Consider the following 27,356-nt stretch of genomic DNA (forward strand, 5'->3'; position numbering starts at 1 on the left):
GTGCGCGCGCGCGAGCGGGGTGTGTGTAGTGTGCAAGGAAGAGAAAGAGGAGACGGCGTCGTGCGCACACGCTGCTGCTACACACAAAAAACCACGGAAATATATTTAAATTGTTAAGATAACGGTGTACATACAAGAAAAAAGAGCCTCTAAGTGCTGACCGGCGAACAAACTGAGCCCGGAGTTACTGTTTTTGGAGCCGGTGTGGGACTCAAGTTGTGAGTATCAGTTTTTATTGTTTGTGGGTTTTACTTGAGTCAGGCTGGTTGGGATGCCGGGTGGTTATAAAAGAACCCACCGTGAGGTATTTTATGGGGTAGATATGAGCGTGTGAGGGGGTCTTGTGTTTGATCTGAACCTGGCCGCCGGTCAAGCTCGGCTAGCACGCATGCTAATGAGACGGAAACTAACGATAATGGCAAGATGGCATGTTAGCGGAGATGGAGTGTGGGCTAATCTTTACGAGCTGTCCAAAGTTAGAGTTATTGTCCAAAAAGAAACCTCGTGTGGGGATTGTTTATTGTCCTGATTGCTGTCTTATGTATATTCACTTCCTTCCGCTCTCTTTTTTTTGTTCTTCTCTGCCCCCCACCCCCCCTACACTACAACACCTCCTCGACTTGGACGGACTCAAGCCTGGGTCAGAACTCTGGATTACCCTGGAAACTTTATTTAGTTAGCTAAACTGCTAGCTAACTAAAGAAAGAAAGTTTTCTGTTGTCCGCTATGTCTGCAAGCGACGATGAGAGGGATGAATACGGAGCCCCCGAGGACCGGTTAATGCACGGTAAGGCGAGGCTCATTTGTTAGCAGAGAATGCTAATGTTCACGCTGGGTTATGCGCTAGCATGAGCAGATGTTTTTGACATTCACATCAATCATGTTTGTTAGCATAATGCTAACTGCACAATGCGGCTAACTACCGGGTTGCTAACAGTAGCAAACCGGCTTCATTCGCGGCTGAGTATCGTTTTAGAAAGAAGTCCAGTTTTTACCACAACCTGAGACGGCATGGCTGGTGGTTGCATCGGAGTGAAGTCACGCCGACAAACCGGCATGTTCCCGGGGCCTAGCGTTAGCCAGCTACCGGTATTTTTACGTGTCGATGACAAGATGGAGGCAGCCAGTTAGCTTGAAAGCTGGCGGATGACGTTCAGCGGCGTCCCCCTCCTCATGGCCGGCGCCTTCGGTTTGAGTGTGCAAGGGGGGAAAAGTAATAATAATAATCATACGGAAAGGAAAAAACAACACCCAGCTTCTTATTTAACCGTTATTTATCCCCGATCACCTTTTAGTTTTTACGTGCAGGTGTGGCCGATGTTTACAGTGTGCTTAATTCCGACGAGCACGCGCACCGTCCGCGATAGAACCGTTGAGAACAAACATTCAGCAAGTTAGCCGCAAATGCTAAAAATCGATCAAAAACGGTCCACTTTTTGTTCACGTGTTTTAAAGCTTTATAACAGCAATAAAACAAACGGTGCAAAAGACAACACACTGTAAAATCATTCTTCTTTTCATTAATAGCCATACAGAAACCAATTATTCAGGCTAGCCTTTATGCTCAGATGTCTTACAAAGGTCAAACATTTTCTAATAATTTTGTCTTTTAATTCATATTTTGTTGTTTCTAGTGTCAGTACCTGCTAACTGGTTCTGAAGTACCGCAACACGTTTTAACTATTTTTTTTTGGGTCTAATACTGCATAAGCTAAAACTGTGGAAAATCGTTTCCATTTTAGTAAAAAAACATGTCAGCATTCAGCTTTTATTAATAGATGCTGCAGCTGAAAAGACGGTTAAAAATTGCACAGCTTATAAGATATAGTGATCAACCATGGTTTCTAATTGATTGTCAGCAAAGGTGCCAAACAAGTAAAAGACAAGTGGGGGAAAAAATCACCAGTGCAATTAATCGAAAATTACCATTAGTTGAAGCTTTCAAAAATGACAAAAACAAAATAATGTGGTTCAAAAATGTTTTTCTGATAAACACATCTTGATTCATGAGAGTAAAAGTAAAATCTCTGCAGCTGTAAAGAAAAATGACAGATAATCAACAAAGGGAGGACAAAAACAGAGTCCAGAAATATGCCTTTGAATTACTCATGCACAATCAACAGCCAGTTATTAATTTTGCACTGGAATTGTATATAGGATGTATAATAATGTAGCTGAATAGCTGGTGAGTTATTTTCTATTGACTGCAGTAGAGTTTGGTGCAATTTATAGATTAAAAAAAAACTGTGTCAAGAACTTAAATTCAATCTGTCAAAGTTCCTTTTGTGTCTTTGTTAGTGTCCTTTTTTGCACAGCTCAGAATGAATGTCATATGCAGTCTTTAGTTTTTCAAACTTCTGAGTTTCTATTAAGTGAAAATCTTCTAATTTAAAATTTGTTTTCCATCAGGAGTCATATTAGGTCTTCACAAGCACAGATCCCACAGGGATAAATCAGAGTACACAAAATTAGGTCTTTATATCTGTGGAGTAAAATCATCTGTGACGCAAAATCTGGTCTTTGTCCATAAAACATGCTTTTCTCACGCTTTGCATCAAATAGAAAATTCTATCACTGTGCTCATAAGGAGCTCTTTGTGTTAAACACTTGAATCGGATTCGAATAATTTTTCTTATCAGCTACAGCTGTGTTTCCACCTACCTACACAAAGCTCAGTTACCTCTATTGACCCAAAAAGTCCCATCTCATTAAATTGTCTTCCTTTCCAGGTGCATCTTTGATGGCGACTTGCCATTTGCTTCTTACTGTAGTCCATTACATTAATAAGCGCTCAGTGCCAGATACTGGATCAAGATTTTTGCTGTTTGTGAGGCCTGCAGGGGTGTGGTTAAATCATCCTGATGAATCAGTTGTAAATGATGGTTTTAACCTCTAGAGCCAAACTCATTAGTCACTCCCCCTCTGAGGGCAACTTGTGTAACTGGAAAGTAACTCAGATTACTAGTTTAACTGCTAACATCACAGGTCTTTAATTCCAGACATCTAACTGTGGATAACTTAAATGCTTTCTGACACTGAGTGAGACAGATGAAAACCCAGACTTTATTTTTTGTTTTTGATTACTGCAAAAAGGAGAAATTTGGTTACTTTCTATTTTATTGTACAAATAGAAACAATCAAGTCTTCTCAACACTTTTGTCCTTTTGTTAACACGACTGTTGAGCCAAGGGTCAAGTGTTCAGTGTACAGGGTGATAAGTAAACAAAACAAGACCCAGATGAAAATGACCTTAAATCTCACTAGCACCCCAGAAATAATTTGAACTGTTACAGCAAGTTGCAGGTTACTCATTGGCTACTCAAACCTCAGATGTTTCTGCACCCTGAAGCTTGAGATCATCGTTTAGATGAGCTGGTGCCAGAGATTCAGTTGTGACAATCTGCTGCTGATCGATAGGTGTTGCTTCTCTGAAAACTGTAGCTGATCAGTGTTGTTGTAGAAAATGTTGAAACGGAAAACCCAATGATTGTTTGTTTATTGTTTTATTTTTCTCCAAAGTAAATTGTTGTATTAGCCCTCCTCTATCAGTTACAAATCTCTTTGCTTCTGCATTGATTGACACAACTGTACGCAAAGATCAAACTGCACAGACACCTGCATCTGTCACCTGGTTACAAAAATCAAGAGTTGCACAAAAAAACACACCAAACGGCACCAACAAGGGAACTTGCCAGCATGAAGGTGGCATAAGCGAGCATAAACTAAGAGTAGCGTAGCAGACTCAAACATGTTCCAGAGAATATAAATCTGCCTTGTGGGAAGCAGTTAAAGGGGAATTCCCTCTAGTTTTAAGATATTTGAATTTCAGGCCCTGGGATCATAAAAGTCGACATCCGGAAACAAAGCTTCTTTACAAATTCTGTCATTTCATAGTTCCACTGTGATCTGTAACACGTGCCGTTTACCTGTGAAATAGCTGAATCAAGAATTAAACAGTCGATGCAAGTATTTAGCAGCCTACAGCTGGTGTTGAGTTTCCAGCAGGATATGCAAGTGTCCTCCGATACGCATGTCATCTTCATGGCCAGCTGTTCATTGTTGTTATCTCTCGGCACAAACACTGACACACAGTTGCTCCTTTGTACACCTTAACAATGAAATTTCTCTGTTGGCCTGATCTGCAGATGACGAGGAAGGAGAGATCTCTGAGAATGAGACTCCGAAGGTGAGGAAGAAAAAGAAGGCAAAGAAGAGCAGAGAGAGCAAGGGCAGCAAGCGGCGGTCGCGCAGAGAGGTGAGGGGATTATCCAATTAATCTGGGGTGTTTGTATATATGGGGGTCTCTGGAGATCTAGTTTCAGTTCTGGATTAGAAAGATAAACATGTGATGCTGAGTAACTCTAGAACAGAAACCTACTAAAAGTTGACGATTTGTTTTCCGGTCATTTTGGGTCTCTGTTTGCTCACTGCCTTTCTCCTTTTTCCAGGAGCTGCCCATTAGCTCCCCAGAGCCCATGGACTTGGGCGGCGTAGATGATGGTGAAGATGGCGGCCCTGGCCAGCGCTCAGAGAGCGAGGGCAGCGACTACACTCCCGGGCGCAAGAAGAAGAAGAGAGCCAGCAGCGGCAAGGACAAGAAGAGGAACAGCGCCGCAGCGGAGAGGAGCGCCTCCAAGAAGAAAGAACCAGAACCAGAGGAGGATGAGGATGACGATGATGATGACGGCATGGTAAGAAAGGCGAGCAAAGAAGGTCCATGCACTTATAACACATTTAGTGCTTGTTGAAATTTTTGGTCACTTTGAAGTACTTTGTTACAAAAATAATGCTGCTGACAACAGCTCTGTTATTCATCGCTGTTATGAGTAACAGAGTAAAAAACAAAACTTGCTATAGTTTCTCTGTACAGTTAAAAGGTTTGTTATTGGTTTAAAGTACCCTTCTCTCCTCTGCGAGGAGCAGGTATTGATAGTTGTACCTGTAATGGAGTCAGCAGCTGTTTAACAAACAGATTTGATGTAAGACGTGCTCAAACAAAGAGCCGATTCTGGCCAGTTCTGAGGCCGCCAGCCAATCGGGGTCCTTGTAGTTAATGACACTCAGTGCAACATAAGAGAGGGTGGATTGGGGTGTGTGAAGACATATGCTGTTACTATGGCAACATCACCTAACGCTGCACTACGCACTTGACCCTGCTTCTTTGTGGTTAGATAAACACAATTTGATTCATTGGGAGAGCTGCCCTGCATCAGGTCTGCAGCTCAGGCTGTGAGATGGGAAGCGAACGGAGCCAGGTGTTTTTATCAAACTGTTCACCTTTTTATTAGCATTTAAACTTCAAAAGAAACTGGCTTTAGAAGACAGCAGTTTAGAAGTTAAATTTCACTTATGATTCTGGCTTTAAAGAAAGAGAACATCTTTAGACAACAGAAGAAAAGGCTTTAAACTTTTGGAGGGATCATTAGCAGCTGCCTGCAGATGGAGTTATTTTTATTGGTTTGCGCTTTGCAGCGACCACAGTGTGCAGCTTCGGAGCTTTTCGGACATCTTGTTCAAAGTTCAGCAGATCTAAACTTCGACCTCTGCTGATGGAAAGGAGCCATCCAGCAGGCAGGGAAGACAAAATGGAGAAAAATCAGTTGTCTGAATTAACTGAATTTCTATCAACCTTAAGAGGGGAAAAAACATTAAAGATCTGGTGATATTCAGTACTGGTTTCCTGAGGTGTGGGAGTACTGTGCTGCACAAGCCTTGTGGCCTCCCCATAACTTGGTGAAAGCTGAACATAAAGCCCAGCTCCCTATGGGGCTGCCCTGTGTCCCCCACCACTCTAATAATTGGATTAAATACTTGATTAGCATTTTTGCCGTAATTGCCTGAAGTCTGCTTGCTGTAGAGATGAAATGGTTTACCTACTGTGATGAGTGATTTCCAGTCCCTTTTCTGGAAAAATGAGCCAAACATTTTGTGATTCCAGCTTCTAAATTGTGAAAAGTTCTGCTTTTCGTCGTCTTATATGATAGACGCCTGAACTCTTAGATTTGCACCATTAAACAGTTTGTATTTTAAGCAATCAAAGGGATCAACGTCACCTCATGAATGGCCTCATTGCCCTGGGCCAGTAAAGAAGTACAGTGATCCTGTGCAGCAAACTCACTGAAATGAAGCCTCTCCAAGTAACTTCTTCTCCCACCTGGTGTTCTCACATTAAAATACCACTGAACGTCTTTCATTAAACCACCTGTGCGGGTAGTTTAAATCTGAAAAGTATTGTTTGTTGTTTTTTTGCTCCCATCCACTGTTGATGTTTTCAGTTTTCACCCACCATAAAAGCTGTTTGAATGCAGATGAACTGCTTCAAATTTCTTAGAAACTTTGCAGTATCCAGCTGCAGCATACAGGAGGCAGTGTTTACTCCACTGTGCTTATTTCAAGGCTTTAGTTACTTGTTTTCCTTGAAGTATACAAATTGCGTACAAATTTATTAAAATGTCCAGAAAAAGCCTGATCTATTTGCCCAGAGGCCTTTTTCAGGGAAAAATCATGTTTGATGCTGAAACTCTCTAGTAATAGTTTGTTTATTTTGATAAAACAGGCTCTTGGTAGGATAAGAGTTGGACAGCAGGGGCAAAACTTCAGTGTTTACTGTTGTCATCCTTCCGAACAGTGGCACAGGCCAAAAGGGACTTAGGACTCCCACCATGTGGTTCCCTTTGATGTTGTTTTGGTTTGCTGTGCACCTCCTGATTTTTGTAACCTTTCCAAGACAAATGGTTGATCTGCAGGTATTTGAATGGGAGGAGAAAACCTTAAAGAAAGCTTTGCAGTTTTGAATTCTTTTATTCATATTTCTGCAATGAAGGGATTTGTGTGATTAAATGTATTAAAAGACATCATTTAAAAGAAGACTGAGGAGACTAAGTATCAGAATCAGAATATTTTAATAAGTTCAACAGGGCTGTAATGATGTGGAGTGATCAGTGAGTCAGCTGTAACCACAGCATCACACTGCAACTAATGATTATTTTTCATTTATCATTTAGTCATCAAAGAATCAAAGTAAGGACAAATTTCCATCAAACTCTTAAATCGCGTACACAAGTTATGATTGAGGTTTGTTTAACAAGGACAGGAAAGTGAGGAAAAAAACCAGCAGAACAACTAATAAATGAGTAAATTGTAAAGATTCTCATCAGGTTGGTGGTGATCTAATGGATTGACTCTACTCACACTGAATTATCAGCTTAATTAACAAACAGTCTGATGTAATTAAGTTTAATGGTCAGTGTCACTTTTGTTTCAGCATTTCGGTTGCTTGCTCGATGCTCATTTTGGAGCTTCTTCACGGGCCACTCAAACCCCTCGGGTCAGTGGAGTTGTTATTTCAGTTGCTGTGAAAAGGATGTTATTCCATGGATAATGTAAAAGTCTGTGGAATAATAATTTTGTATGTTGTGGGGTAAAATAAAGCCACAAACCACCTACTGGACTCTTTCTGATGTGCAGAAAGGGAACAAAAGTGCTTTTTTGTAGGAGGGGGGCTTTTTATGATGCTTAAGGGCACAGCAGCACCTTTTTTAAAAATCAAATTGAAACCCTGCTGGTTGGTTTTATGCTTCAGATTCATAAGTCACAGATGGTCCCACATGTTGGTCACTCGGTCTGTGTGTGATCAGTTGATGCCGTCCTCGTTCAGCAGGAGTTTATTGCGTAAAGCTTCTTTTTTTGGGAATAATGATGTTCCGAAATAAACACGCCTCCCGTTGTGTTGTGTCTGTGGCATGTACTGAATTGTGGTCGCTCTATTCAGCGGGTGCTTGATCTGCGCGCTCTGTTATCTGATCAGATCCATATTGATAACACTTTACAGCGCTAACGTGGTTTTGAGAAAACAGGAAGTTCTGGTCTTTGCATTATGCCAGGTTTTGAGACACTGTGGGCTTTTTTACCTGCGTCACAGGATGTTAGCAATAATGTTTTGTTCTTTTTTTATTTTTTTTTATTTTTTTGTAATGAAGAATGAATTTTGTTTCAATAAAGGCACCAAGTGGACCTGACTCATTGTTGTTTGCATATCAAAATGATTACGTTTTCATAGTTTTACCTGTCAGAGTAATGGCCCATTCCCACTCAAGGTATTTGTCATATTAAATAAAGAGCACAGGTGGTGTCGTCTGCGACCCAAACCCAATTCGCAGGATGGATACAACCATTTTGTTTTTTTGTTTTATTTTTTTGTTTTTATTGTGTGGTGTTATTAAAGTGCACATTAAGCATTTCCTTGTGTGATACACTAACAGGGAACAGGCCTTTACTGTGTGGGGAGATCTTTTCTTTTGAATAGACTTTAGCGTTTCCCACAGTTGGATTCATTTTGTGGCGAGTGTGGGACATTAAAACAAAACATGTGAGAGGCATTAATACATTATCTTGTGTTTTCATTTGTGTCCATTTGTTTTTTATTTGATTTTAACAATTTGTTTTTGTATTTTTGTTTCTGCAGGAGCCAAAGTCGTCATCTCAGCTGCTGGATGACTGGGGCATGGAGGATATTGACCACGTCTTCACCGAGGAAGACTACCGCTCTCTGACTAACTACAAAGCCTTCAGCCAGTTTGTCAGGTACATGGACGGATGTGATATAAAGTGCTAGATAAATAAAAGTTCAAGTGTGTGGTATCGAGAGCTCGTACACGGTGCAGGTGTAACTGTTTGTTGACTTAGGGTTTTAAAGGGATGTTGGAGAAGAGTGCAACAAAAAGGTGGCAAAGTTAATTTTACCATCTCACGGAAAGTTGCCACTTCCACAGTCCAGGATCACCTGCATGGACTCGTCCAGTTGCAGGGAAAGAAGGAACAGCAAAAATATAAATAATGATAATTCAGTTTCCTGCTAATTTACACCGTAAATGCACAGAAACAACAGAAACCATCTCTAACTCCCAGCATTGCTTCTGTTACTCACTGTTCAGGATGTAACCGTGCAGACTTGTCTGCACAGCAGCTGATACCTAGTGAACACATGTGACCCACAGCAGCATCAAAACCACCAAAACATTGAACTTTGACTAAAATAAACTCTGTTAAAGAAACCCATCATGATCAGTAATCAGCGTGCAATCAGCTGTATGTGTACCATTCGTTTGATGCTAAATGAACTCGTACCCATTCTTAAAATTTTATTTCCTGACACCCGTCTCAGGCCCCTCATCGCTGCCAAGAACCCAAAGATCGCCGTGTCTAAGATGATGATGGTTCTGGGCGCAAAGTGGCGCGAGTTCAGCACCAACAACCCTCTGAGGGGAGCTGCTGCTGCCAACGCTGCCCTGGCTACCGCCAACGTGCCGGCTGCTGTTGACACCATGGTAGCAGAGGTCACGCCGCCCGCCGCAGCACAGCCACCTCCGGCGGAGCCTCCCCAGGCTCCTGCTCCCCCGCTCCGCAAGGCCAAGACCAAGGAAGGCAAAGGTATCCTGAGCAGGAGAGGTCACATGAAAGGCTAAAATATCAGCCTCCTGTATCTGTGTGACGCTAAACTGAGTTTTTCTTCTCTTCTTTTTTTTTTTCTCCCCCCGGCAGGTCCCAACGCCCGCAGGAAGTCAAAACCTGCACCAAAACCACAAGAGAAGAAGAATAATACGAAAACAAAGAAAGTGGCTCCTCTCAAAATCAAACTGGGGGGCCTCAACAGCAAGAGGAAACGCTCATCAGTAAGTATCAAAATATCATCATCATCATCATCTGCGTTTTTTGTTATTAAGCCCACCACTGTGCCCAGTATAGAATAGTGTTTTTAACCAGTTTATTAAAAAAGTGGGGAATGGGTATTAGTTGGAAAATTAGCTGTTCAATAAGGTAGTGCAGTAAGAGGCACAGGTCAAAGTTCATTCAAGCATTTCCGACGAGTCAGGTTACATCAGCTTGTTTAATGATACCCTGAAGCCAAGAACAAAGCTGTCTGTGCCTCTAACCATGAGGAATTTATTTTGCTTTTGCGTTTATTCGTTTTAATTAACTTTGTGTTACACGTTACTCCACGTAGCTTCAGAAGAAATCGTAAATCTTATTCTCTTAAGCTGAGGGAACCCTGTTGTATCCTAAACGTATCTTAAAATCTTTTGTCCCGTGTGCACAGAGCGAGGAGGATGAGCCCGACGTGGACAGTGATTTTGATAACGGCAGCATCAACAGTGTGGCGGTCTCCGAGGGGTCAAACAGTCGCAGCAGCCGCAGCAAAAAGAAGCCATCCAAGAGCAAACCCAAGAAGAAGAAAGGTGCGTCTTTAAGACTGAAACTAAGCTCAGGTGTGATGAGCCAGTGCTCCTGTGCTTGCTTAAACAGTTGCTGATGGGGCGTAGCGATTGAAGATTGCTGGTTAGCTGTGCAGTAATGACTGCGTTCGGGGTGAAGTATTAGAAGCGTGTGGCCTTCTTGACGACATGAGGAGGAGTGTGCACACACACACACATTAATCACTGCGACTGAGTCAGAGGAGTTTGGTATATTTAGAAGGACGATGTCTTCATCAGGCCTGTCGCCTGCTGATGCCTCTTCTGTAGCTGTTGTCACCGGTCGGATGACGTAGTGGATGGAGTCACATGAACTGAAAGAGGACGGAGTCCTCGCAGACACCCTGCTGCGTAGGCGTGGAAACGCTTTTAACTGGTTAAGGTTTTAGCTGCAGATGGAAAGTAAATTTTGCACTGGGAGATTATTGGATTACAGTTTTTGGCTGCGAGTGATTATGAAGGTAAGATAGTCGGAATATAATTATTACAACCTTTCATTTTCACTAAAAAGCAGTTTTGTTTTTGTTTTTTCCTTATAAATCTAATGCACAGATTTCTTGTAGAGCTGTGTGGTTCTGGCTGTAGAAACTCAGACTTGTGAGCACTTTTGATCATCTTGAGGACATTTGCCAGATGAGAAGGAGAGCCTGTTTCTGTAGGGGACGTAAGACTCCTGTAGAAGAACCTGTGGACAAATTACAAAGGCTGCCTGTGGCTCCTTTTTTTCCCCCCATCTGGATGTCTAAAGATCCTCAGAAACCACCGTGCTCTATGGTTGGTCCTGTGTTATCTAGGCCTCTTGTCGGCTCATCTCCATCCACAGATGCCCCGGTGGAGACCAGCGAGACACCTTCCTGTCAAAAACATCCTTATTTGAACCTTCAATCTTAAACTGGGAGACTTTGTCTCCTACTATGTGTACTATGTATTTCATTTGAATGTCCAAGGATAACTTTGGCGTGCTGACTGGAGTAGCCAGGAATCGAATCAATCAAATCAACCTCCTGTAGACCGTTTCTCCCTACTGATTTATAACTGTTTAACTATGTTTTATATCAAGATTAGTTATTTATCAAAATAATGATCATTGGGGTTCTACCATATTTGAGCAGCCCTACCCTAAGTGTACTGAAATACAAATGGTCAGTTTATTTATTTTATTTAATTTCACTGTTGTCCGTCGAAGGCACTGCAACTTTTCTTTGGCTTTTGTTCAGCCAGATTCAGGCGAGTGAGGTTTAACACACTCCTGTAGTTTGCGCAAATGTTTTGTTTTTGGTGACACTTTAGATTTTGATCAAACACTTTTAGCTCTTTTTTTTTTTTTTTTTTCTTTCCTCCCCACTAACCCAAACTTCATGTTACTGTTGACTTTGGTCAGCAGGCTGAAAATCTGAGTGTTTTTGTTTCTGGCTGTGTTTAGGTGTTTCGGTGGGATCTCTGTCTAAAACAGATAGTTACTTCATCCTAGTGAAGCCCGTCAGTTTCAGTCTGTTGGTGTCATTGAGAGAATCTGAGCTTGAGGGGAAAGAGTGACTCACTGAGTAGTTTTTTCTCTGACAAGCAACATAAACACACAGCTCAGTGTCATAAACACGGATCACGGATCACAGCGCGTATCACTTCCTGACTCTCTGTTAACGTGAGACGTTAGTGGGTGTAATACTTTTTGTCCTTCCTCATCAGACGTAGAAGATGGTGACGGCTATGAGACGGACCACCAGGACTACTGTGAGGTGTGCCAGCAGGGTGGGGAGATCATCCTGTGCGACACCTGTCCCAGAGCGTACCACATGGTCTGCCTGGACCCTGACATGGAGAAAGCACCGGAGGGCACCTGGAGCTGCCCGCACTGTGTAAGAAACTTCTTGACAACTTACTCCACCTTAAAAAAAAAAATTACCCTTCTGAAGGTCAGACAAAGCACATAAAGTGGCTTCAGTTGCTTAATAATGGACATTTTATTTTATAGTGGTAACATCAGGAGGTTCTAGCTTTCTGATGTTTAAATAAAAGTGCATCTGTTCGATCACAAAGTCTGGGTTCAAACATTTAAGCGACTTAAAAAATACCCAGATTTTCAGTGTGGAACGGTTACCATTTTTCTTTAATTTGTCACTGGTAACACAGTTTCATTTTTTTAAATCATTAGACACCAGTTAAAATAGTTGGAAACTGTTGTGATTAAAGGTCATAAAGCATAAACTGTCCTGCGATTGCAGGAAAAGGAGGGCATCCAGTGGGAAGCCAGAGAAGACGGCTCCGATGGTGAGGAGGACAACGGAGACGCGGGTGACATGGAGGAGGACGACCACCACATGGAGTTCTGCAGAGTTTGTAAAGATGGCGGAGAGCTGCTCTGCTGCGACTCGTGCCCCTCGTCGTACCACATCCACTGCCTCAACCCACCGCTCCCCGAGATCCCCAACGGGGAGTGGATCTGCCCCCGCTGCATGGTGAGCGACAGGACGGTCAGGGTTAAACGTGGTGATTGTACTAACATGCGTTATTATTATTTATTGATCATGTGGTCAGTTATGGGATTCTTTAAGTCACAGTGGTTTTAAAAATAAAAGAGAGAGAAGGAGGAAGGATTTGATAATATATAATACCTTGTGCATTATGTTAATATACTAGTTTCCTGTCAGTACCCTTGTTGAGTTTTGGCATAGTGGCACAAGTTCTCCACCAGTGCAGGTTTTGGTTGGGGAGATCTTCCAGAACACAAGGGAACAAGAACTACAGCGGTGGCCCAAAACGGCAGAGGTGGAGTTTGTTTGTTGGATACTCAAAGCCAATGAGTGACATCAGGGACCACAACAATAGTGACCTGACTAACCTGCCAGTAGGAAAACACTAGATGGGATGAAGTGGTGTTAGCTGGTTAGCAGTGATTGAGGGGATTGTCCACTAGTAAACCGATCATGTTGTTGTCATAGGCATTAAAAAAACATCTGTCCTCTCAAAAGTTCTTTGAAGTTTGAAGTTTTTTGTAGCGATAACTTATTTTTAAAGCTGAAACTGTTTTTAAATTTTAGTGGCTCAACTGAATTTTTTTTCTTTTTCACCAGTTTTAATTAAAAGCATCCATAAAGACTTAAACCTTTACTGTCCCCCTCCCCTCCAGTGTCCACCCATGAAGGGGAAGGTCCAGAAAATCTTGACATGGCGCTGGGGAGACCCCCCTCCTCCCACACCGGTTCCCCGTCCCCCAGACCTCCCAGCCGATGCCCCCGACCCCGCCCCGCTGGCAGGGCGGCCCGAGAGGGAGTTCTTCGCCAAATGGTGCAACATGTCCTACTGGCACTGCTCGTGGGTCACGGAGCTCCAGGTGTGTACAGCTTCAGGAAAGCTTTAAATCTCTCTGATAGCTGAACCTCATCCTAAACTTTTTCTCGTGCATGTTGTGTAGCTGGAGCTGCACTGCCAAGTGATGTTCAGGAACTACCAGAGGAAGAACGACATGGAGGAGCCGCCCCCCATCGACTTTGGGGAAGGAGAGGAGGACAAGTGTGTCAAGAGGAAGAGCAAGGACCCCATGTATAAACATCTGGAGGAGAAATACCTCCGCTTTGGGATTAAGATGGAGTGGCTGATGGTTCATCGAATCCTTAACCACAGGTCAGTCTGACCTTCTTACAGACACAATGTTACACAGATTAGACTTCAGCTCTGATTCTGTACTATTCATAAACCATCAAAAAGAGTCACTTTTTCTATCAGAATAAATTATTTTGATTTAATTATAAACTTTTTTAGATTTTAGATTTTTAATTCAATTCAGTTCAATTCAATTTTATTTATATAGCGCCAAATCACAACAAAAGTCGCCTCAAGGCGCTTCATAGATACAGAGAAAAACCCAACAATCATATGACCCCCTATGAGCAAGCACTTTGGCGACAGTGGGAAGGAAAAACTCCCTTTTTAACAGGAAGAAACCTCCGGCAGAACCAGGCTCAGGGAGGGGTGGGGCCATCTGCGGCGATCGGTTGGGGTGAGAGAAGGAAGACAGGATAAAAGACATGCTGTGGAAGAGAGACAGAGGTTAATAACAGATATGATTCAATGCAGAGAGGTCTGTTAACACATAGTGAGTGAGGAAGGTGACTGGAAAGGAAAAACTCAATGCATCATGGGAATCCCCCGGCAGCCTACATCTATTGCAGCATAACTAAGGGAGGATTCAGGATCACCTGGTCCAGCCTTTCCTTTTTGCTAAAGCATATAGTTAAGTTTGAAGCCTAATCTTAAAAGTAGAGATTGTGTAAACACTAATGAAGTAATCACACTATCTCTAAACTTATTCTATTCAATCTTAATTTTTGTCATTCTCACTGTTCTGGAGTGAACAATGTACTAAAGACAACAAGTAACTTTGATTAAATCTTCTGTGCCGGCTCTTCCCCCCCCAGTGTGGACAGAAAAAATAACGTCCACTACCTGATCAAGTGGAGAGAGCTGCCGTACGACCAGGCGACCTGGGAGGCCGAGGACATGGACATACCCGAGTATGACCCGTACAAACAGCAGTACTGGAACCACAGGTGAGTTAAGTTCTGCACAGCTGTGTTAACAACCTGAAACTTGCCGCTTTTTACTCATAGTGCGTGTTTGTTCCAGAGAGCTGATGATGGGAGAGGAGGGAAGACCTGGGAAGAAGATAAAGGTGAAAGGAAGAGTGAAGCGGCCTGAAAGGCCTCCTGAGAACCCGGTGATCGATGTAAGTTGGAATTAATGAGTCTTTGTGAGGGAATGAGTCCTAAAACTCAGACATTACCAAGAGTCAGTGGGTTTTAGGTGACTTTATGCTCGCTGCACTGGTCACAACTAGAGCAGGGCAATATGGCCAAAAAAATTTATCACGATATAGATTTGAAAATTTGCGATAACGATATAACTGACTATATAATTGATGCGAGACAAATTACAACTCCACAACTTTACTAGCGCAAACCCCCCCCCCTCCCATCCATTTATTTTCACTTAAACAAGCAGCTGTTTTTATGTGCATTAAAGCTCTATAAAAAGTAGAAATGGGCTGACATATCCTGAGCATAATCATATATAATATCCACTGAAGTTAAAACAAGGTGCTTTGCAACAATAAACTGCAGTGTGCCAAATAAAAAATAAAAAAAAGTCCAATACATATTTGTCGGACCATAAGCTGCACGGGATTATAAGACACATTAAGAGAAACAAAGCAGTCAGATAAATCTTTATTAAACTTTATTAAACTCATTCTTCTTGCTTCCTCCACTTCTGTACCATTGATTCATTGATGCTGTATTCTATCACAGCTGCTCTATTCCCATGTGGTTGCAGTATATTAATGACTAACCTCGTATTGTGGATGGATTATCTCAGTTGTTCTCCTGACTGAAGTTTGGTCCGTTTACAGCATCCTGCCATGCGATTGTATTTGTCTCTAACCATCAGGAACCTTCACGTTAACTTTTATTGAGTGGAAAAAAGTTAGTGTTCATCCTCCAGCTTCACTGTTTATGTTATGCTAACATAGCTGTGTCGCTAGCGATCACGTAGCACATCATTATATACCAGCTAGCCCAACTTCAGTAACCCTACAAACGTCACTGCTGTTTAGTTTTCTGTCTTCATTTATGTTGGAAGTGATAGCAGAGCTGTACCTTTTAATTTTTTCAGAAATCTCTCTGTCAGAACATGCTATATCATGTTTAGGTAACTAACAAAACAAGCGAGCTAACTTCCTGCTAACTTCTAACTCCGTTAAATGTAATAAATGCTGTTTCCATGGATGCCTGGATGTTAAACTTCATAGTTACACCTGGTAAACCAGCAATGCTGATCGTTTTTTAAAAGGTGAAAGAATTTAGTTGGTCTTTCTAAGTTCTGGTTACCATTTACTGGAACATTTGGGAATTCAAATTCAACAACAATTATCTAAAAGCACAAAAATAACCCTGATGCATGAACATCCTCCAAAACTGCTCAGTTTGCCTCTAAAATGGACTGTTTTTTTAATACAGTAAAACTAAATGGCACTCAACTAGGAAGTGTTTTCTTTCTACCATTGACATCCATCAACTGACATCTTCGTGGTTGGTTTTTAGCAACTTTGAGGTCAATTGCCATTTAGTTCCATATGATTCATGAGAAAGCCAGTACCTCCAGAACTGGATGAGCCGCATTCCAAAATGCAGATGAATAAATCCCTACAAGAACCAGAGGGAAGAAAATGTTTAAATGAGGTTATGTGCCCTCAAACTCTTCCTGACATTCCTGAGGCCTGGCTGTCTTTGGTGAGGTGGGCTTCTTTTCCTCTGTTGTGGGAGCGTGGGGGTCGGGCATCAGCTCTTTGGAGCTGGGCTGTCCTGTGCCACCGCGGCTGTGTCCTGGCACCCCAATGGTGCCAGCTGGTTTCAGTTCTGGGCTGTGGGTCTGTTCATTGTCCCTCAGCTCCTACACTACTGTGGGTCCCTGCTGTGCCCACGTAGAGTTTCTGGGTGGTCTTGATGTCAGACTTCCTGTAGTTATAAATTTATATTTTCTTTAAATAAAATTAAAAAAATTCCTGATATTCCTGATTGTAGGGCGCCTTGATTGCGTCTGCCCTTGTTTATAAATTGTAATTCTTCCGTTTCCAGCCCACCATCAAATTTGAGCGTCAGCCAGAATATCTGGACAGCACGGGGGGGACGCTGCACCCCTACCAGCTGGAGGGTCTCAACTGGCTGCGGTTCTCGTGGGCTCAGGGCACCGACACCATCCTGGCCGATGAGATGGGTCTGGGCAAGACGGTGCAGACCGCCGTCTTCCTTTACTCGCTGTATAAAGAGGTGAGTGGCTGTGAGAAGCTGGATTCTGTTATACCCCTGTGGCGCCGCACATGCTGAAGCTGTAACTGTATATCTTCTTCTGTGGTTAGAAAGCTTTGGGTCTAGCTCTTCTCCGCCTTTTTGTTGGAAATTTGAGCTTCTACTCGAACTAGACTTAAACAGTTTTACTTATGTGATTTTTATTTCTTTTTTTTGTTGAATTTAGTTTGAGATGAATTAATGAAATGAATTTTTCGTTCAGTGCTACAACTCAGCGGTGCTCTGTGTGGCTACGTTATGTCTGTAGGTGGCTGTCATCCTATTGGCTAGCAGCCATCCAGCCATTTTGTATAAACCAGGTGAAATCTGACGACATTAAGCTGGATCAGAAACTGTAAACCACCACTCATCATATGTGCGGCTGCTGCCACCTGAAGGTGGGAGGCCAGAATGCACTTCCTGCAAACTTCCTCCAACTGAACTTACTAGGATTTTATTGACAATATTTTTAGTTTCTTTATTGATTTGTGGGAAAAGCAGCTTAAATATGCTGTAATGCACAGAATATTTTACAGATTAGTTAAATTTGGGAATCCCAAGAGTTTGAACACTTTTATTTACCAGGTGGAGTTAAGACCAGTGGGTCTGGGGCAAAGGTCGTTGGTCATTAAGTGAAGCGCTGGTGACCTTCATCTGTATGATGCTTTACACTCACTTCTCGTCTCCTCATCCAGGGTCACTCCAAAGGGCCGTTCCTGGTCAGCGCGCCCCTCTCCACCATCATCAACTGGGAGAGAGAGTTTGAGATGTGGGCGCCTGACATGTACGTAGTGACATACATCGGAGACAAGGACAGCAGAGCCGTCATCCGGGAGAACGAGTTCTCCTTCGAGGATAACGCCGTCCGAGGAGGCAAGAAGGCCTCCAGGATGAAGGTAAGGAGATGGCGGCGTGAGTGGAAATCCGTAAAACAAATAGCAAAAAAAGAAACCGCAGAAAAAAAAGTGTGTTCAAACTTGAGTTTGAGTTTTGGCGATTTCCTCCAACAGAAAGATGTATCCATCAAGTTCCACGTTCTGCTGACGTCCTACGAGTTGATCACCATCGACATGGCCGTCCTGGGCTCCATAGATTGGGCCTGTCTGGTGGTGGACGAGGCCCACAGGCTAAAAAACAACCAATCAAAGGTACAACACACAGGGGATGGGCGCTTTCGCACAAGCGAATCATTTTTCAGCAACAACGCGGGCAATAAAAATCCCAGACTGTAATAACAAAACAAAGAAAAGCTGTTCTGTGGTTGAATCAGAAGTTTATCTGAATCATCGGTCTGCTTGTCGGCATGGTTACTTGAAACAGCTGTAATAAATCTGTTGTGAGTGCGTCTGAATTGAAAACATGTGCAGCTGCCTGTGAATTCTCACTCAGCCTGATCCTGTTATAAACATTTTTGTTTCCCCCTGCTGTAGTTTTTCCGGGTGTTGAACAACTACTCCCTGCAGCACAAACTGCTGCTGACTGGAACTCCTCTGCAGAACAACCTCGAGGAGCTTTTCCACCTGCTCAACTTCCTCACGCCCGAGAGGTTCAGGTGAGCCTGAGCTCTGTTGTAAAAATGTATCGCTTTACTGTCAGATAAGTAAAGGAATACCTCACGTGTGATCTGGTTTCTCTGTCATTTCTTTTTCTGCAGTAAGTTGGAGATCTTCTTGGAGGAGTTTGCCGACATTGCCAAGGAGGACCAGATCAAGAAGCTACACGACATGCTGGGTCCGCACATGCTCAGGAGGCTGAAGGCTGACGTCTTCAAGCACATGCCCTCCAAGACCGAGCTCATCGTCAGAGTGGAGCTCAGCCAGCTGCAGAAGTGAGTGGGGTGGTTGGTACAGCAGCAGCTGTAGAAGAGAGGTCAGAGGAGTGGACATGAGGCTGAATGTTTGTGGTCTGTTTGCAGGAAATATTACAAATTTATCCTGACGAAAAACTTTGAGGCTTTGAACACCAAAGGAGGAGGAAACCAGGTTTCACTGCTCAACGTCGTCATGGACCTCAAAAAATGCTGCAACCACCCCTACCTCTTCCCCGGGGCTGCTATGGTACGACCCAAACACCAGGGAGAGACCATTTATTTAAGAAGGAGGCTGTGGACGGCTCCTACTGTTCTACCTTTGGACAAACCTTTTATGCAATTTATGAAACCTTAACATTTGATTGGTCCCAACAGGAAGCTCCAAAGATGCCCAACGGGATGTATGATGGAAATGCTCTCATCAAGTCTTCAGGGAAACTGATGTTACTGCAAAAGATGATGAGGAAGCTGAAGGAGGGAGGACACAGAGTGCTAGTTTTCTCTCAGGTACAACGCCGGACGTCTCAAACAATCTGATACTAAAGATAAATCAACTTGGAAGTCTTTATCTTAAACTAACCTTTCTATTTTTTTTCTGTAGATGACTAAAATGTTGGACTTGCTAGAAGACTTCCTGGAGAACGAAGGCTACAAGTACGAGAGGATTGACGGAGGAATCACAGGAGGGATGAGACAGGAGGCCATTGACAGATTCAATGGTGAGTTGATCCTTATCTCACCTGCTCTCGTCGCTTCCTTCACCTTTCATATCTTTTCCACTCCTGTGTATCAACGCTGGATTCATCACACCTGGAAAAAACTGCTTTCCTATTGGAAAAACTGGAATAACGAATGAAAGCTTTGCAGGTTTTTTTTTTGGAACGCTGTCCAGGGGGTCGAATTGGGTCCTTTTATAGGGGGCAGAATGTAAACATCACCGGCTTTAGGATTGTTCCAGTTGATTCACTAAATCTGATTCTTGAAGCAACTTTATTCTCTTTCCTACTTCATCCTTCAGCTCCTGGTGCTCAGCAATTTGCCTTCCTGCTGTCGACGAGAGCCGGAGGGTTGGGAATCAATCTGGCTACTGCCGACACCGTCATCATCTACGACTCGGACTGGAATCCGCACAATGACATCCAGGTACAGTCGCAGAGACATTAGTCATCACTCACACATTCACCCAAACTGCTTATTCATACGTGTATTTTTGCTTTCAGGCCTTCAGCAGAGCTCATCGTATCGGTCAAAACAAGAAGGTGATGATCTACCGATTCGTCACCAAGGCCTCAGTGGAGGAGAGGATTACTCAGGTAAATATAAGCAGAGTCCCACAGAGTTGAAATCTTGGCTGGTTGCTCTTATAAAATTTCCCTCTCTCCTTACCTGCTCTGCTCTCTCCAGGTTGCCAAGAAGAAGATGATGCTGACTCACCTGGTGGTCCGGCCTGGCCTCGGATCCAAGACGGGCTCCATGTCCAAGCAGGAGCTGGATGACATCCTCAAGTTTGGAACAGAAGAGCTGTTCAAGGATGAGGGAGAAGGTGAGGGTGGAGGGAAGCTTGGGAGAAGACAACAGAACGAGAGAGGGAGGGAAAATTATGTGAACTGAAGTCTGTGCGTCTGCAGGTGAGAACAAAGAGGAGGACAGCAGCATCATTCACTACGATGACAAAGCCATAGAGCGACTACTGGACAGGAACCAGGACGCCACTGACGACACGGAGCTGCAGAGCATGAATGAATACCTGAGCTCCTTCAAAGTGGCTCAATATGTGGTGAAAGATGAGGAGGAGGAGGTGAGCGCCTGAGCCCATCAGGAGTGACCTTCATACACCCAGCTCCCCTTTTGTCCTTTTAACCACCTTCGTCCTTCTTGTTGCTCAGGAGGAGGAGGTGCAGCGGGAGATCATTAAGCAGGAGGAGAGCGTGGATCCAGACTACTGGGAGAAGCTGCTGCGTCACCATTACGAGCAGCAGCAGGAGGATCTGGCCCGAAACCTGGGCAAAGGCAAACGTATCCGCAAGCAGGTCAACTACAACGACGGCTCTCAAGAAGACAGAGGTGAGAGGGCGTCTTCTTCTACTCCTCTTACTTTTTAGAGAGGGGAAAACAGTGTTTTATATGTATAAAATAAAATGGTCTAAGAACAGATTTAGTATTTTGTGCTCAAAATATTTGAGGAAAACGCACAGGTGTATTAGAGTTCAGAGTTTTCAGTGAGGAGTTTCTCCTCTGCTGAGGGGGAAGCTTGAGTTTAAGGTCACTCTCTTCAAGTGTCTCTAATGATGTCGTTGGTCGCTTTACATAAGGAAGAAGGGTTTTCGCTTCTCTTCATGGCTCACTGAAAAAAAAAAAACCACCTGATGAAATGGATTTTGAACATTTAATGAAAAATAAAAACGGGAACATCCATCCTCCTGTGCTGCCTCCTCACATGCCCCTCCCCCCTTTTCTCCTCCTCCTCACTTTTCACCTTCTTTTTCCATTTCCCCTTTTTCTTCTTCTTCTAACACCCCTCCCCATTACCCATTTCTATGATGAGTCCCCCCCCCTTTGACTTCACCTTTGACCTTTTGGTTAAAAAAAAAAAAGGAGAACTTTTCTGAAAAACTTGTAGGATTTTCAAATTTATAACATCTACTAGGAGACTGATCACTCCCTCTCCCCAGGGTTTTGCTCTACTGCTTCTTTCTCCTTCCCACCTCCCTCATTTCTCCTGCTCCTCCCCCTTTGAATGGGACTTCTGGTGAAGGGGAGCAGTGCTCAAAGAATCTCAGCCTGATTTTATAAGAAAAACTGTAGATTACATGAAACAAGCTGTGGTGTGCGTACGTGCAGATAGAGAAATGATGAAATTTAAAGCTTCCTTTTTACTTTTGTCTCAAAGCTGATTGGCAGGATGACCAGTCAGATGGCCAATCAGATTACTCGGTGGCATCTGAGGAGGGCGATGAGGACTTTGACGAGAGATCAGAAGGTAAAAACTTGGTTAACTTGTTTCCTGAGGTCCAGGATGAAATGTTTAAGATTTGCTCTCTACATTTAAAGCAGTCTAATTAGTGCTGGTTACTTCACAAGTACATAAAAACAGGATCTCCAGCTTCACTTACTCACAAAATTGTTCGGTTTTAAAAAATATTTTTTGGAAAAGTGACTCATGTTAAACCTGCAGAACAGAATAACTAAAGGTTTAAACGACAGACAAGAGAAACTGAATGTATTCTAAGCTTTTAACTCAATAAACTCTGAATGTCATTCTGTAGACGGAAAAGGGAAACATTAATTTTGAGTGTTGCAGCACGGTCTGCCTCCCTGCAGAGTGTTTCTTATCATCTGTAAAATCACCAGCGTTGTTTCCTCTCTGCAGCCAACTCTCGCAGGCCGAGCAGGAAGGGCCTGAGGAACGACAAAGACAAACCGCTGCCTCCCCTGCTGGCCAGGGTGGGGGGCAACATCGAGGTGAGCGTCTCAGAGACTCAAAGCTTCAAACATCTCAGATTATAAGTGTATCAGTGGTGACCTTGTTCTTTGAATAGTCTTTAAGGTATAATGGTGGTATATCTCAAAACTCAACTATCGTGGATCTTATGACTGTTTGTTCTCTGTATGTAAACTCTGATGTTTACCCCTCTGACGTTTCCCAGGTTTTGGGCTTCAACTCTCGGCAGAGGAAGGCCTTCCTGAACGCAGTGATGCGTTATGGGATGCCCCCACAAGACGCCTTCACCACCCAGTGGCTGGTCCGAGACCTGCGAGGGAAATCTGAGAAAGAATTCAAGTGAGGATCGCAGCTTAAATACAAACACGTGGCTTCCACTGAAGACAGTGAAGTGCTCATCAAGGTGGTCTTCTGCCACATTTTAAACTGATGTAATAAAGCTTTTTATTGCTTCATCTTTTAAACTCCCTCAGGGCCTACGTGTCTTTGTTTATGCGTCACCTCTGTGAGCCCGGAGCCGACGGGGCCGAGACCTTTGCGGACGGCGTCCCCAGAGAAGGGCTGTCTCGGCAGCACGTCCTCACCCGCATCGGAGTCATGTCACTTATTCGCAAAAAGGTAATGAAGGCACTCTTTCTTTCATTTTGTAATAAGAGGCTAACAGCTGTAGATCGCCTTAGGGTTGGTTCATACGCTTGTTTTGAAGAACTTGGTTTGTTTGTTTTGTTGGAAATGCATTTGAAGCTAGAAATGAACCAGCAGTCTGCAGCAGGAATTTGATTCTCTGCTGTCTTCATAGTTCCACTTGTGCTTTCAGGCTCTTTCTATGTGTAAAAACTGTTACCAGTCACTTAAAAGTACAGTTAACCTCCGACACTTTGGCTCATCGGACCAAAAACAAAACTTTTTTCCATCTTCAACTAATGAGAGGTATTTGAGGATGAGTGTATGTTTTTCTTTTTATTCTCTCTGTGTAAACTCAGTCAAGCTTTCCTATTTTTTCTTACTAAACTGGGATGACTGGGTTTGTTGGAGTATAGCAGTATAACATTTTATTCAACAGGGTTTTGCAATTTTTGCTTTTAAATCTAGGTTGACTTTACCTGCAGGGACCCTGGACACACAAATAACTGAAAAAGGAAAACAAATTACGCTTAAAAGAAACTTTGTCTGAATATTTCTCAGTTTTTTCTTAATTATTTTCTTTAAAAATCATTAACAACCTTTTAGAGTTAAATAAAACTCTGCGCCTGTAACATCTTCACTGTTTTGAACTCAACATTATGCACTCCACACTGTATATAAATGCCACTTGTTTTGCACATATTCAACTCTGTATATTTTATATATTTTATTATTATTATTATTATTATTATTATTATTATTATTAATTTTTTTTTTTTTTTTTTTTTTTTTTTTTTTTTTACTATTTAATTTGTAAAAATGTGTATATACACACACACACACACACACACGTAGGAAAATATTTAGTATACACATCCAGAAATGCATACACTATTATATATTGTACATATATTTATTAGTTTCAGGTTGGCCATTCTTGTATTTGCTCGTTTGTGTTGTTGTGTTTGCACATCTCTGTTGCTTGTGGGGCTCGCACACAAGAATTTCACTCGCATGTGCTGTGCCAGTGTGCCTGCACATGTGATGTGACAATAAAAGTGATTTGATTTGATTTTGATTTGATTTGAACTCCAGAGCTTGTAGGAGATCTGTTGTACTTGTTAGCTGCAGGCTGGGCTCCAGAGACCGTCTTTAGTGAACGAATGGAGTTGAAGCTTAAATGAGTTAAATCTGGTCTCAGGGGGGAAACTCTGGTTTTGTTTTATAAATGCAGCATTTCTAATGTGTTTGAAGTAAATGCCACTTCATTTAGAAGCTGGTAGGCGAAAAGTCAAAACTGAACAATTTCATGACACCCAGCGGTAAAATGCTGCCCCCTGGTGGTGAAAGCTTTGGTTAAAATATACAGAAGTTATTTAGAAAAACAAGGATGAAAATAAACTTGGTAATGTCATGTTCCCCAGAAATGCTTGATTTGAGATTTTTATTTTATTTTGTTTCTATTTAGTTTGAGCAACATGTAGAGACGTCTTGCTGACGCGCTCGCCTGTTTTCCAGGTTCAGGAGTTCGAGCACGTAAACGGCCAGTGGTCGATGCCCTGGATGGCCGAGCTGGAGGAGAACAAGAGGGCCGCGGCTCAGCCCGATTCTCCTGCAAAAACGCCGTCCACCGGCACCCCCGCCGACACGCAGCCCAACACGCCTGTGCCAGGTAACACTCACACTGGAGCTAAACCAACAAATACACAAGTCATACAGGATACTCGATGTGTTTGTGATGAAAAATAAAGCGTATAAAAATAGAACAATATCACGAGATACTTTGTTTGTAGTCGACGACTCCTCGAAGGACTGTGAGAAGGACGTGAAGAAAGAGGGCGAGGCAGAGAAGAACGGTAAAGAGGCCGGAAAAACCAGCAACGAGGTAAAGACTGAGTGCTGTGAATGAAATCGGGTTTATGGAGTCGGAAGGAGGAAAGATTTTTAATCTTCCACGTCTGCGGCAGGTGATCGCCATCCCAGACGATGACGAGAAGAGTCCGTCAGCCGAGCAGGAGAAGAAGAACGGGGAGCCAATGGAGACGGACAAACCGAGCAATGGCGAAACGGAGGGCGTGAAAGAGAAAGAAGGCGAGAAGATGGAGGAAGGAGAAGGTGAGAAGAAGAGTCCAGAGGGAGCGGAGGAAACGAAGCCCCCCTCAGAGGCAAAGACAGAGGGGTCAGAGGTCAAACCTGAGGATGCAGAGGTCAAAGGTAAAACTAGTCACTCGGGATTCTTCCTGTTTTAATATATTTTTAAATAAAACTTTAGAGAGTAAGTGATAGAGATACACCTTGTTATTTGGTTACTAAGTTCTTCCTTTTTTTAAAAAATCTTGATTTCAGCAGAAGAAAAGAAGGAAGAGAAGACAGAAAAGATGGACACCACGCCTCCCGCAGATGAAAAGAAAGGTGCCGATGACGTTTCCTGCAGGGTTTCTCGGCGCTCTCTGACGCTCTGCTGTCGTTAATTGTGATTCCTTTTTCATCCTCCCGCAGATGTGAAGGAGGAGAAGGAGACTCAGAAACCAGTGGAATCGGCGGCCAAACTGCAGAACGGAGACGGCAACAAGGAGGGAACGGCATCGACCGCCGCTGCCACGGCGAGCGGGGCCAGCGAGGAGAAGAAGAAAGCCAAGACTCGGTTCATGTTCAACATCGCAGACGGAGGATTCACAGGTACACGCTGGCTCAGACTCGAGCACAACTCATTCGAATGTTTTCAATTCAACGCTGACTCACGTGTTTCTCTCAGAGCTCCACTCACTGTGGCAGAACGAGGAGCGCGCTGCCACGGTAACCAAGAAAACCAACGAGATCTGGCATCGCCGCCACGACTACTGGCTGCTGGCCGGCATCATACAGTATCCTTTGCACACCTGTCTGTCTGTTTGGCTTCCCTGGAGACTAAAACAATAGCACTTAATGTGAGATCAGAGTCTGTTGTTTCCTTTGACCTCTACCTCCTTCAGACACGGTTACGCCCGCTGGCAGGACATCCAGAATGACGTCAAGTTCGCCATCCTCAACGAGCCTTTTAAAGGAGAGATGAACAGAGGAAACTTCCTGGAAATCAAGAACAAGTTCCTCGCCAGAAGATTCAAGGTATGAAAGATTTGACTTTAAAGATATTTTTTTCTGATAAAGACTTGTTTCAGGTAAAGGACGACATCAACACTGTTTGTGTTTCTGATCGTTTTCTTCCACTCATCTGATATTCGATGTTACAGAGGAGATGGATCTTTGAACTGAGCAGAACATTTAAAATAAAATGACTCTTTGTTCACCTCCGCTGCAGCTGTTGGAACAGGCGCTGGTGATCGAGGAGCAGCTGCGACGCGCCGCCTACCTCAACATGTCGGAGGACCCCTCCCACCCCTCCATGGCCCTCAACACCCGCTTCAGCGAGGTGGAGTGTCTGGCCGAGTCTCACCAGCACCTCAGCAAGGAGTCCATGTCCGGGAACAAACCGGCCAACGCCGTCCTGCACAAAGGTAACGTCGGCGAGCAGGCTTAGCTGTTTGTTTTTAGAGTCGCGCTGCTAAAAATGTCAACTTTGTCTGATTTTTAAGATAAAAGCACCTTGAGAACATTAAAATAAGTTGTGAAGAACCTCGAAAATAACTCTAATGTATGTGTCTGTCCTCCCTCAGTGCTGAAGCAGTTGGAGGAGCTGCTGAGTGACATGAAGGCGGACGTCACCCGGCTGCCTGCAACCATCGCCCGGATACCGCCGGTTGCAGTCCGACTCCAGATGTCTGAGAGGAACATCCTGAGCCGCTTGGCAAGCCGAGCACCTGAACCACAGCCGCAGACACAGCAGGTAACTAACACACACACACACACACACACACACACACACACACACACACACACACACACACACACACACACACACACACACACACACATACATACATACATACATACATACATACATACACACACACACACGACATCTCTCTGACCCCACCTCTCCGTTCCTCCCCCGGCAGATGTCGCAGCAGTGAGACTGAACGTCGGCTCTTTACCTCGAAAACCACCCCCTGCCTCACCTCGACATTCCTGATTGGTGCACAGGAGTAAGACAGACTTCGCGCCTCAAGCTTGAAGCCACGCCCACTTCACATTTTTTGGTTTTGTTTGTTTGTTTTGATTACCCCCACCCCTGAAAAAAAGGACTTTACAGATTTTTTCCCCCCCCCGGAGGATCAAATCCCCCTCCCCTCCCCACCGAGAACGAGGCTGTGGACAGAAAAGCTGTTTTATTTTTTCCTCCATTTTTTTCAACTTCTGTATTAATATTATTGATATAATGTTATTATGATGGTTTTTTTTGGGACCTAAACAAAATAAAAAAATTAAATGAAGTTTTGTTGGAGCTTAAGTGA

At 43.4% G+C, this 27,356-nt stretch overlaps 1 protein-coding gene across 3 annotated transcripts; it reads left to right on the forward strand.

Moving 5' to 3' along the window:
* chd4a (chromodomain helicase DNA binding protein 4a) lies at positions 1-27,335 on the forward strand. 3 transcript variants are annotated; one of them, XM_085395137.1, is made up of 41 exons: positions 1-218; positions 636-787; positions 4,146-4,255; positions 4,449-4,691; positions 8,465-8,583; positions 9,164-9,429; positions 9,541-9,671; positions 10,097-10,235; positions 11,937-12,106; positions 12,473-12,706; positions 13,378-13,581; positions 13,663-13,871; positions 14,666-14,797; positions 14,874-14,973; positions 16,880-17,071; positions 17,785-17,985; positions 18,100-18,237; positions 18,520-18,641; positions 18,744-18,917; positions 19,005-19,146; positions 19,275-19,406; positions 19,501-19,618; positions 19,918-20,042; positions 20,120-20,212; positions 20,304-20,442; positions 20,528-20,697; positions 20,786-20,963; positions 21,790-21,879; positions 22,270-22,361; positions 22,547-22,680; positions 22,815-22,959; positions 24,484-24,637; positions 24,759-24,850; positions 24,933-25,179; positions 25,312-25,377; positions 25,465-25,644; positions 25,721-25,829; positions 25,938-26,070; positions 26,264-26,459; positions 26,619-26,788; positions 26,961-27,335. In XM_085395137.1, the coding sequence occupies exons 2-41, from the start codon at positions 727-729 to the stop codon at positions 26,973-26,975; spliced, it is 5,865 nt and encodes a 1,954-aa protein (XP_085251263.1). In that variant the 5' UTR covers positions 1-218; positions 636-726; the 3' UTR covers positions 26,976-27,335. The 3 variants fall into 3 exon arrangements, with proteins under 3 accessions (XP_085251263.1, XP_085251265.1, XP_085251264.1); XM_085395139.1 differs by having other exon boundaries at positions 25,315-25,377; XM_085395138.1 differs by having other exon boundaries at positions 20,789-20,963.
* Positions 27,336-27,356: the final 21 nt, after the last annotated feature.

This window comes from Rhamphochromis longiceps, linkage group LG22 (assembly GCF_057381845.1).
Source record: "Rhamphochromis longiceps isolate RC_006_pf linkage group LG22, R_longiceps_female_GT1.1, whole genome shotgun sequence".
Lineage (NCBI taxonomy): Eukaryota > Metazoa > Chordata > Actinopteri > Cichliformes > Cichlidae > Rhamphochromis > Rhamphochromis longiceps.

Excerpts from the sequence above, each read along its gene's own strand:
- chd4a (XM_085395137.1), top strand. The coding sequence starts at position 727 with ATGTCTGCAAGCGACGATGAGAGGGATGAATACGGAGCCCCCGAGGAC. Across the intron at positions 12,707-13,377 it reads GGATCTGCCCCCGCTGCATG|TGTCCACCCATGAAGGGGAA; the intron begins GTGAGCGACAGG and ends CCTCCCCTCCAG. Across the intron at positions 14,974-16,879 it reads CTGAGAACCCGGTGATCGAT|CCCACCATCAAATTTGAGCG; the intron begins GTAAGTTGGAAT and ends TTCCGTTTCCAG.